Source organism: Oncorhynchus kisutch, linkage group LG19 (assembly GCF_002021735.2).
Source record: "Oncorhynchus kisutch isolate 150728-3 linkage group LG19, Okis_V2, whole genome shotgun sequence".
NCBI lineage: Eukaryota > Metazoa > Chordata > Actinopteri > Salmoniformes > Salmonidae > Oncorhynchus > Oncorhynchus kisutch.
In genome coordinates this window covers 63,410,568-63,422,252 of record NC_034192.2, presented here as the reverse complement: position 1 = coordinate 63,422,252, position 11,685 = coordinate 63,410,568, and the positions used below count along the sequence as shown (strand labels likewise).

The window sequence follows — 11,685 nt, the reverse complement described above, 5'->3', positions numbered from 1 at the left end:
TCTCTCTCCTCTCCTCTCCGTTCCCTTCGGTCTCTCTCTCCGTCCCTTCCGTCTCTCTCTTCTCTCTCTCCGTTCCCTTCGGTCTCTTCTCTCCTCTCTCTCCGTTCCCTTCGGTCTCTCTCTCCTCTCTCTCCGTTCCCTTCGGTCTTCTCTTCCTCTCTCTCCGTTCCCTTCGGTCTTCTCTCCTCTCTCCCGTTCCCTTCGGTCTCTCTCTCCTCTCTCTCCGTTCCCTTCGGTTCTCTCTCTCCTCTCTCTCCGTTCCCTTCGGTCTTTCTCTCCTCTCTCTCCGTTCCCTTCGGTTCTTTCTCTCCTCTCTCCCCGTTCCCTTCGGTCTCTCTCTCCTCTCTCTCGTTCCCTTCGGTCTTCTCTCTCCTCTCTCTCCGTTCCCTTCGGTCTCTCTCTCTCCTCTCTCCTCTCCCTTCGGTCTCTCTCTCCTCTCTCCCCTTTCCCTTCGTCTCTCTCTCCTCTCTCCCCGTTCCCTTCGGTCTCTCTCTCTTCCTCTCTTCTCCGTTCCCTTCGGTCTCTCTCTCCTCTCTCTCCGTTCCCTTCGGTATCTCTCTCTCCGTTCCCTTCGGTCTCTCTCTCCTCTCTCTCCGTTCCCTTCGGTTCTCTCTCTCTCTCTCCCGTTCCCTTCGGTCTCTCTCTCTCCTCTCTCTCCGTTCCCTTCGGTCTCTCTCTCTCCTCTCTCCCCGTTCCCTTCAGTCTCTCTCTCCGTTCCCTTCGGTCTCTCTCTCCTCTCTCTCCGTTCCCTTCAGGCTCTCTCTCCTCTCTCTCCGTTCCCTTCGGTCTCTCTCTCCGTTCCCTTCGGTCTCTCTCTCCTCTCTCCCCGTTCCCTTCGGTCTCTCTCTCCTCTCTCTCCGTTCCCTTCGGTCTTTCTCTCCTCTCTCTCCGTTCCCTTCGGTCTCTCTCTCCTCTCTCCCCTTTCCCTTCGGTCTCTCTCTCCTCTCTCTCCGTTCCCTTCGGTCTCTCTCTCCTCTCTCTCCGTTCCCTTCGGTCTCTCTCCCCGTTCCCTTCGGTCTCTCTCTCCTCTCTCCCCGTTCCCTTCGGTCTCTCTCTCTCTCTCTCCCGTTCCCTTCGGTCTCTCTCTCCTCTCTCTCTCCGTTCCCTTCGGTCTCTCTCTCTCTCTCCCTGTTCCTTTCGTCTCTCTCTCCTTCTCTCTCCGTTCCCTTCGGTCTCTCTCTCCTCTCTCTCCGTTCCCTTCGGTATCTCTCTCCGTTCCCTTCGGTCTCTCTCTTCTCTCTCTCTCCTTCCCTTCGGTCTCTCTCTCCTCTCTCCGTTCCTTCGGTCTCTCTCTCCTCTCTCTCCGTTCCCTTCGGTCTTTCTCTCCTCTCTCTCCGTTCCCTTCGGTCTTTCTCTCCTCTCTCCCCGTTCCCTTCGGTCTCTCTCTCCTCTCTCTCCGTTCCCTCGCGTCTCTCTCTCTCCTCCTCTCTCCTCTCCCTTCCCGTCTCCTCTCTCCTCTCTCTCCCCGTTCCCTTCGGTCTCTCTCTCCTCTCTCTCCCCGTTCCCTTCGGTCTCTCTCCCCTCCTCTCTCTCCGTTCCCTTCGGTCTCTCTCTCCTCTCTCTCCGTTCCTTCGGTCTCTCTCTCCTCTCTCTCCGTTCCCTTCGGTCTCTCTCTCCTCTCTTCTTCCTCTCTCTTCCGTTCCCTTCGGTCTCTCTCTCCTCTCTCTCCGTTCCCTTCGCGTTCTCTCTCTCTCCGTTCCCTTCGGTCTCTCTCTCCTCTCTCTCCGTTCCCTTCGTCTCTCTCTCTCCTCTCTCTCCGTTTCCTTCGGTCTCTCTCTTCTCTCTCTCCCCGTTCCCTTCAGTCTCTCTCTCCGTTCCCTTCGGTCTCTCTCTCCTCTCTCTCCGTTCCCTTCGGTATCTCTCTCCGTTCCCTTCGGTCTCTCTCTTCTCTCTCTCCGTTCCCTTCGGTCTCTCTCTCCTCTCTCTCCGTTCCCTTCGGTCTCTCTCTCTCTCCTCTCTCTCCGTTCCCTTCGGTCTCTCTCTCTCCTCTCTCCCCGTTCCTTCAGTCTCTCTCTCGTTCCCTTCGGTCTCTCTCTCTCTCTCTCCGTTCCCTTCAGGCTCTCTCTCCTCTCTCTCCGTTCCCTTCGGTCTCTCTCTCCGTTCCCTTCGGTCTCTCTCTCCTCTCTCCCCGTTCCCTTCGGTCTCTCTCTCCTCTCTCTCCGTTCCCTTCGGTCTTTCTCTCCTCTCTCTCCGTTCCCTTCGGTCTTCTCTCCTCTCTCCCCGTTCCCTTCGGTCTCTCTCTTCTCTCTCTCCGTTCCCTTCGGTCTCTCTCTTCTCTCTCTCCGTTCCCTTCGGTCTCTCTCTCTCCTCTTCTCCCCGTTCCCTTCGTCCTCTCTCCCCGTTCCTTCGGTCTCTCTCTCTCTCTCCCCGTTCCCTTCGGTCTCTCTCCTCTCTCCCCGTTCCCTTCGGTCTCTCTCTCCTCTCTCTCCGTTCCCTTCGGTCTTTCTCCTCTCTCTCCCTGTTCCCTTCGGTCTCTCTCTCCTCTCTCTCCGTTCCCTTCGGTCTCTCTCTCCTCTCTCTCCGTTCCCTTCGGTATCTCTCTCCGTTCCCTTCGGTCTCTCTCTTCTCTCTCTCCGTTCCCTTCGGTCTCTCTCTCCTCTCTTTCCGTTCCCTTCGGTCTCTCTCTCCTCTCTCTCCGTTCCCTTCGGTCTCTCTCTCCTCTCTCTCCGTTCCCTTCGGTCTTTCTCTCCTCTCTCCCCGTTCCCTTCGGTCTCTCTCTCCTCTCTCTCCGTTCCCTTCGGTCTCTCTCTCCTCTCTCTCCTCTCCCTTCGGTCTCTCTCTCCTCTCTCTCCCCGTTCCCTTCGGTCTCTCTCTCCTCTCTCTCCCGTTCCCTTCGGTCTCTCTCTCCTCTCTCTCCGTTCCCTTCGTCTCTCTCTCCTCTCTCTCCGTTCCCTTCGGTATCTCTCTCCTCTCTCTCCTTCCCTTCGGTCTCTCTCTCCTCTCTCTCCTCTCTCTCCGTTCCCTTCAGGCTCTCTCTCCTCTCTCTCCGTTCCCTTTCGGTCCCTCTCTCTCCGTTCCCTTCGGTCTCTCTCTTCCTCTCTCCCCGTTCCCTTCGGTCCTCTCTCTCCGCGTCCCTTCGGTCTCTCTCTCCTCTCTCCCGTTCCCTTCGGTCTCTCTTCCCCATTCCTTTCGGTCTCTCTCTCCTCTCTCCCCGTTCCCTTCAGTCTCTCTCTCCATTTCCTTCGGTCTCTCTCTCCATTCACTTCGGTCTCTCTCTCCTCTCTCTCCATTCCCTTCGGCCTCTCTCTCCTCTCTCCTCTCCCTTCGGTCTCTCTCTCCTCTCTCTCCCCGTTCCCTTCGGTCTCTCTCTCCTCTCTCTCCCCGTTCCCTTCGGTCTCTCTCTCCTCTCTCTCCGTTCCCTTCGGTCTCTCTCTCCTCTCTCTCTTCGTTCCCTTCCCTTCGGTATCTCTCTCGTTCCCTCGGTCTCTCTCTTCTCTCTCTCCGTTCCCTTCGTCTCTCTCTCTCTCTCTCTCCGTTCCCTTCGGTCTCTCTCTCCTCTCTCTCCGTTCCCTTCGGTCTTTCTCTCCTCTCTCTCCGTTCCCTTCAGTCTCTCTCTACTCTCTCTCCTCTCCCTTCGGTCTCTCTCTCCTCTCTCTCCGTTCCCTTCGGTATCTCTCTCCGTTCCCTTCGGTCTCTCTCTTCTCTCTCTCCGTTCCCTTCGGTCTCTCTCTCCTCTCTCTCCGTTCCCTTCGGTCTCTCTCTCTCTCTCTCCGTTCCCTTCGGTCTCTCTCTCTCCTCTCTCCCTGTTCCCTTCGGTCTCTCTCCCCGTTCCCTTCGGTCTCTCTCTCCTCTCTCCCCGTTCCCTTCGGTCTCTATCTCCTCTCTCCCCGTTCCCTTCGGTCTCTCTCTCCTCTCTCTCCGTTCCCTTCGGTCTTTCTCTCCTCTCTCTCCGTTCCCTTCGGTCTTTCTCTCCTCTCTCCCCGTTCCTTCGGTCTCTCTCTTCTCTCTCTCCGTTCCCTTCGGTCTCTCTCTTCTCTCTCTCCGTTCCCTTCGTCTCTCTCTTCCTCTCTCTCCGTTCCCTTCGGTCTCTCTCTCCTCTCTCCCCGTTCCCTTCGGTCTCTCTCTCCTCTCTCTCCGTTCCCTTCGGTCTCTCTCTCCTCTCTCTCCGTTCCCTTCAGGCTCTCTCTCCTCTCTCTCCGTTCCCTTCGGTCTCTCTCTCTCGTTCCCTTTGGTCTCTCTCTCCTCTCTCCCGTTCCTTCGGTCTCTCTCTCCACATTCTTTCAGTCTCTCTCTCCTCTCTCCCCGTTCCCTTCGGTCTCTCTCTCCATTCCCTTCGGTCTCTCTCTCCTCTCTCTCCGTTCCCTTCAGTCTCTCTCTACTCTCTCTCCTCTCCCTTCGGTCTCTCTCTCCTCTCTCTCCGTTCCCTTCGGTATCTCTCTCCGTTCCCTTCGGTCTCTCTCTTCTCTCTCTCCGTTCCCTTCGGTCTCTCTCTCCTCTCTCTCCGTTCCCTTCGGTCTCTCTCTCCTCTCTCTCCGTTCCCTTCGGTCTCTCTCTCTCCTCTCTCCCTGTTCCTTCGGTCTCTCTCCCGTTCCTTCGGTCTCTCTCTCTCTCTCCCCGTTCCCTTCGGTCTCTATCTCCTCTCTCCCCGTTCCCTTCGGTCTCTCTCTCCTCTCTCTCCGTTCCCTTCGGTCTTTCTCTCCTCTCTCTCCGTTCCCTTCGGTCTTCTCTCCTCTCTCCCCGTTCCCTTCGGTCTCTCTCTTCTCTCTCTCCGTTCCCTTCGGTCTCTCTCTTCTCTCTCCGTTCCTTCGGTCTCTCTCTCCTCTCTCTCCGTTCCCTTCGTTCTCTCTCTCCTCTCTCCCCGTTCCCTTCGGTCTCTCTCTCCTCTCTCTCCGTTCCTTCGGTCTCTCTCTCCCTCTCTCTCCGTTCCTTCAGGCTCTCTCTCTCTCTCTCCCGTTCCCTTCGGTCTCTCTCTCCGTTCCCTTTGGTCTCTCTCTCCTCTCTCCCCGTTCCCTTCGGTCTCTCTCTCCACATTCCTTTCAGTCTCTCTCTCCTCTCTCCCCGTTCCCTTCGGTCTCTCTCTCCATTCCCTTCGGTCTCTCTCTCCTCTCTCCCCGTTCCCTTCGGTCTCTCTCTCCTCTCTCCTCTCCCTTCAGTCTCTCTCTCCTCTCTCCTCTACCTTCGGTCTCTCTCTCCTCTCTCTTTCCGTTCCCTTCGGTCTCTCTCCCCTCTCTCTCCGTTCCTTCGGTCTCTCTTCTCCGTTCCCTTCGGTCTCTCTTCTCCGCTTCCGTCTCGTCTCCTCTCCTCTCCTCCCCCGTTCCCTTCGGTCTCTCTCTCCGTTCCCTTCGGTCTCTCTCTCCTCTCTCTCCGTTCCCTTCGGTCTCTCTCTCCGTTCCCTTCGGTCTCTCTCTCCTCTCTCCCCGTTCCCTTCGGTCTCTCTCTCCGTTCCCTTCGGTCTCTCTCTCCTCTCTCTCCGTTCCCTTCGGTCTCTCTCTCTCCGTTCCCTTCAGTCTCTCTCTCCTCTCTCTCCGTTCCCTTCGGTCTCTCTCTCCTCTCTCTCTGTTCCCTTCGGTCTCTCTCTTCCTCTCTCTCCGTTCCCTTCGGTCTCTCTCTCCTCTCTCCTCTGTTCCCTTCGGTCTCTCTCTCCTCTCTCTCCCCGTTCCCTTCGGTCTCTCTCTCCTCTCTCCCCGTTCCCTTCGGTTCTCTCTCTCCGTTCCCTTCGGTTCTCTCTCTCCGTTCCCTTCGGTTCTCTCTCTCCGTTCCCTTCGGTCTCTCTCTCCGTTCCCTTCAGTCTCTCTCTCCGTTCCCTTCGGTCTCTCTCTCCTCTCTCTCCGTTCCCTTTGGTCTCTCTCTCCTCTCTCTCCGGTCCCTTCGGTCTCTCTCTCCGTTCCCTTTGGTCTCTCTCTCCTCTCTCCCCGTTCCCTTCGGTCTCTCTCTCCACATTCCTTTCAGTCTCTCTCTCCTCTCTCCCCGTTCCCTTCGGTCTCTCTCTCCATTCCCTTCGGTCTCTCTCTCCTCTCTCCCCGTTCCCTTCGGTCTCTCTCTCCATTCACTTCGGTCTCTCTCTCCTCTCTCCTCTCCCTTCAGTCTCTCTCTCCTCTCTCCTCTTCCTTCGGTCTCTCTCTCCTCTCTCCCCGTTCCCTTCGGTCTCTCTCCCCTCTCTCTCTGTTCCCTTCGGTCTCTCTCTCCGTTCCCTTCGGTCTCTCTCTCCTCTCTCCCCGTTCCCTTCGGTCTCTCTCCCCGTTCCCTTCGGTCTCTCTCCCCTCTCTCTCTGTTCCCTTCGGTCTCTCTCTCCGTTCCCTTCAGTCTCTCTCTCCTCTCTCCCCGTTCCCTTCGGTCTCTCTCTCCATTCCCTTCGGTCTCTCTCTCCTCTCTCTCCGTTCCCTTTGGTCTCTCTCTCTCCGTTCCCTTCGGTCTCTCTCTCCTCTCTCTCCGTTCCCTTCGGTCTCTCTCTCCTCTCTCTGTTCCCTTCGGTCTCTCTCTCCTCTCTCTCCCCGTTCCCTTCGGTCTCTCTCTCCTCTCTCTCCCTGTTTCCTTCGGTTCTCTCTCTCCTCTCTCTCCGTTCCCTTCGGTCTCTCTCTCCGTTCCCTTCAGTCTCTCTCTCCGTTCCCTTCAGTCTCTCTCTCCAGCCACATATATGATCTGTGGTTAGCTAGTATTTTTCTCCCCTTACAGCCAGGGCTCTGATCTGTCACTTCAATGGGAGGGGGGACTGGAACCTGCTGTCTATGTTTTAACTAGTCCCTCTCTCCCCTCGCTCTCCCTCCCTACAGCCACAGTCGTCTGCTACTACCATGGGGGACTGGAACCTGTTGGGGAAGTTGTTGGAGAAAGCCCAGGAACACAGCACCGTAGTGGGAAAGGTCTGGCTCACGGTCCTCTTCATCTTTAGGATCCTGGTCCTGAGCGCGGCAGCAGAGAAGGTCAATAAGAATTATTTGACACCTTTAAAAATACGTTTAGAGTGTCAGCCATTGGTACAACAATACACACACACTAAAAAAAAAATTTAATTTTTAAATGCAACTTGTTATTTCCGTTGTGTTCCCGGTAGGTGTGGGGGGACGAGCAGTCAGGGTTCACCTGCGACACCAAGCAACCTGGATGTGAGAACGTCTGTTATGACATCACCTTCCCCATCTCTCACGTCCGCTTCTGGGTCCTACAGATCATATTCGTCTCCACGCCCACCCTCATTTACCTGGGTCATATATTACACCTGGTGAGGATGGAGGAGAAACAGAAGCAGAGAGAGAAGGACGCAGATCGGGCCGGGGACAAACCACCCTTGCTGGAGACCAAAGCCTGTAAAGCCCCGGTGAGGGACAACAGTGGTAGGGTTCGACTGAAGGGGGAACTACTGAGGACCTACGTGTTCAACGTCATCTTCAAGACGCTGTTCGAGGTGGGCTTCATCGTCATGCAGTACCTGCTCTATGGCTTCCAGCTGCAGCCCATGTACACCTGTGACCGCTCGCCCTGCCCCAACACATTCAACTGCTACATCTCCCGACCCACAGAGAAAACCATCTTCATCATCTTCATGCTAGTAGTGGCAGGTTTGTCTCTGTTCCTCAACCTGATAGAGATGTACCACCTGGGATCCACTAAGTGTCGCCAGGGGATCAAGTACCACCAGGAGGATCTGAGCTCAGACTCTGTCTCCAAGGAGCCCAGCGAGGTGGATGAGGCTGTACCCTACGCTCCCAGCTACGACCACTACCACGGAGGCCAGCCAGCCTACCCCCAACTCCAACCAGACCAGCAGGTCCAGCCAGCATACCCTCCTGTCCCCAGCTATAACATGTCCCCGCTATCTGAGGAGACTGACTCCACCTACCAGCCCTACCACAACAAGGCAGCCTACAAGCAGAACAAGGACAACCTGGCGGTGGAGAGGAGTGGCAGCAGGCAGCCGGAAGAGGAGGGGGACTTGAAAGGGAAGAAGGGCGGAGGAGAAACGTGGGGGGGGTCGGAGCCAGGTTCCCCATCTCTAGCCCGGGCTGGACGCACCACTGCTAAACACGGCAACAACAAGACCAGAATAGACGATCTGAAGATCTGAGAGGGGGGTTAGGTTGCTATGACGATGTCTTAGGTTCCTTCCGAGGGTCTTATGTTGCTTGAAAGGCATTCTTAGGGTTCTGCCCCAAATGGCACCCTATTCGCTATATAGTGCACTACTTTTGACCGAGGCCTGTGACAGTCCGGAGCTCCGGTCCAAAGTAGATCACTATATAGGGAACAGGGTGCCATTTGGGACACAGGTGTGTCCAACAGACCTGAGGCCATCCTGCCCCCCCCCCCACCCGGTGGCCTGGTGGATGGCAGAGCTTTGACTCACTGGGGGGGGGGGGGGGGGGGGGGGAATGACACTTGTAGGACACACAAATAAACTTTGAGCGTTACGGTTGTAAAACACGATCTGCGAAGGGACCATTGGGTTTCATATTAAATGACAAACCGCGACGTCTCAAATCTCTTTTAGAAAACCTTCTGGTTCTGGTCTCTACGTGGGAAAGAGGGATCACGTCCATTAAATACAACAACTATTATATTGGAAATGTTTGTGCATTTCAGACTCTGAAGAATACGAGGATATATGCGACATGTAGTTATTGAATGTGTGTGTTGTGTTGTAGTAATGATGCTATAAAAGTAAAAAAAAAGGTTTGAATGAAGACGTCATGTTTAATTTGTTTCTACATGTCGAAGAAGAATAACCCTGGGTGTACTTTAACAGTCTGGCCCAAATGGTACCCTATTCTCCATAGGGTACACTACATTGGGCTAGGAACTATAGGGTACACTACATTGGACTAGGAACCATGGGGTACACTACCTTGGACTAGGAACCATAGGGTACACTACATTGGACTAGGAACCATAGGGTACACTACATTGGACTAGGAACCATAGGGTACACTACCTTGGACTAGGAACCATAGGGTACACTACATTGGACTAGGAACCATAGGGTACACTACATTGGTCTAGGAACCATAGGGTACACTACTTTGGACTAGGAACCATAGGGTACACTACATTGGACTAGGAACCATAGGGTACACTACCTTGGACTAGGAACCATAGGGTACACTACATTGGACTAGGAACCATAGGGTACACTACATTAGGCTAGGAACCATAGGGTACACTACTTTGGACTAGGAACCATAGGGTACACTACATTGGACTAGGAACCATAGGGTACACTACATTGGACTAGGAACCATAGGGTACACTACATTGGTCTAGGAACCATAGGGTACACTACTTTGGACTAGGAACCATAGGGTACACTACATTGGACTAGGAACCATAGGGTACACTACCTTGGACTAGGAACCATAGGGTACACTACATTGGACTAGGAACCATAGGGTACACTACATTAGGCTAGGAACCATAGGGTACACTACTTTGGACTAGGAACCATAGGGTACACTACATTGGACTAGGAACCATAGGGTACACTACATTGGACTAGGAACCATAGGGTACACTACCTTGGACTAGGAACCATAGGGTACACTACATTGGACTAGGAACCATAGGGTACACTACATTGGTCTAGGAACCATAGGGTACACTACATTGGACTAGGAACCATAGGGTACACTACCTTGGACTAGGAACCATAGGGTACACTACATTGGACTAGGAACCATAGGGTACACTACATTAGGCTAGGAACCATAGGGTACACTACTTTGGACTAGGAACCATAGGGTACACTACATTGGACTAGGAACCATAGGGTACACTACATTGGACTAGGAACCATAGGGTACACTACTTTGGACTAGGAACCATAGGGTACACTACATTGGACTAGGAACCATGGGGTACACTACCTTGGACTAGGAACCATAGGGTACACTACTTTGGACTAGGAACCATAGGGTACACTACTTTGGACTAGGAACCATAGGGTACACTACATTGGACTAGGAACCATAGGGTACACTACATTGGACTAGGAACCATAGGGTACACTACCTTGGACTAGGAACCATAGGGTACACTACATTGGACTAGGAACCATAGGGTACACTACATTGGTCTAGGAACCATAGGGTACACTACTTTGGACTAGGAACCATAGGGTACACTACATTGGACTAGGAACCATAGGGTACACTACCTTGGACTAGGAACCATAGGGTACACTACATTGGACTAGGAACCATAGGGTACACTACATTAGGCTAGGAACCATAGGGTACACTACTTTGGACTAGGAACCATAGGGTACACTACATGGACTAGGAACCATAGGGTACACTACATTGGACTAGGAACCATAGGGTACACTACATTGGTCTAGGAACCATAGGGTACACTACTTTGGACTAGGAACCATAGGGTACACTACATTGGACTAGGAACCATAGGGTACACTACCTTGGACTAGGAACCATAGGGTACACTACATTGGACTAGGAACCATAGGGTACACTACATTAGGCTAGGAACCATAGGGTACACTACTTTGGACTAGGAACCATAGGGTACACTACATTGGACTAGGAACCATAGGGTACACTACATTGGACTAGGAACCATAGGGTACACTACCTTGGACTAGGAACCATAGGGTACACTACATTGGACTAGGAACCATAGGGTACACTACATTGGTCTAGGAACCATAGGGTACACTACTTTGGACTAGGAACCATAGGGTACACTACATTGGACTAGGAACCATAGGGTACACTACCTTGGACTAGGAACCATAGGGTACACTACATTGGACTAGGAACCATAGGGTACACTACATTAGGCTAGGAACCATAGGGTACACTACTTTGGACTAGGAACCATAGGGTACACTACATTGGACTAGGAACCATAGGGTACACTACATTGGACTAGGAACCATAGGGTACACTACTTTGGACTAGGAACCATAGGGTACACTACATTGGACTAGGAACCATGGGGTACACTACCTTGGACTAGGAACCATAGGGTACACTACTTTGGACTAGGAACCATAGGGTACACTACTTTGGACTAGGAACCATAGGGTACACTACATTGGACTAGGAACCATAGGGTACACTACTTTGGACTAGGAACCATAGGGTACACTACATTGGACTAGGAACCATGGGGTACACTACCTTGGACTAGGAACCATAGGGTACACTACTTTGGACTAGGAACCATAGGGTACACTACATTGGACTAGGAACCATAGGGTACACTACATTAGGCTAGGAACCATAGGGTACACTACTTTGGACTAGGAACCATAGGGTACACTACATTGGACTAGGAACCATAGGGTACACTACATTGGACTAGGAACCATAGGGTACACTACCTTGGACTAGGAACCATAGGGTACACTACATTGGACTAGGAACCATAGGGTACACTACATTGGTCTAGGAACCATAGGGTACACTACTTTGGACTAGGAACCATAGGGTACACTACATTGGACTAGGAACCATAGGGTACACTACCTTGGACTAGGAACCATAGGGTACACTACATTGGACTAGGAACCATAGGGTACACTACATTAGGCTAGGAACCATAGGGTACACTACTTTGGACTAGGAACCATAGGGTACACTACATTGGACTAGGAACCATAGGGTACACTACATTGGACTAGGAACCATAGGGTACACTACTTTGGACTAGGAACCATAGGGTACACTACATTGGACTAGGAACCATGGGGTACACTACCTTGGACTAGGAACCATAGGGTACACTACTTTGGAC

At 53.2% G+C, this 11,685-nt stretch overlaps 1 protein-coding gene across 1 annotated transcript in view; it reads left to right on the top strand.

The window, feature by feature from the left end:
* Positions 1-8,605, top strand: part of LOC109888214 (gap junction alpha-3 protein) — a 60,230-nt gene extending 51,625 nt beyond the window's left edge. The window contains exons 2-3 of the mRNA XM_031798671.1: positions 6,711-6,860; positions 6,992-8,605. Of these exons, the coding sequence (XP_031654531.1) occupies positions 6,732-6,860; positions 6,992-8,002 (1,140 nt within the window). The 5' untranslated portion in view covers positions 6,711-6,731 and the 3' untranslated portion in view covers positions 8,003-8,605. The remainder of the gene's footprint in view (positions 1-6,710; positions 6,861-6,991) is intronic.
* The last annotated feature ends 3,080 nt before the right edge of the window (positions 8,606-11,685 follow it).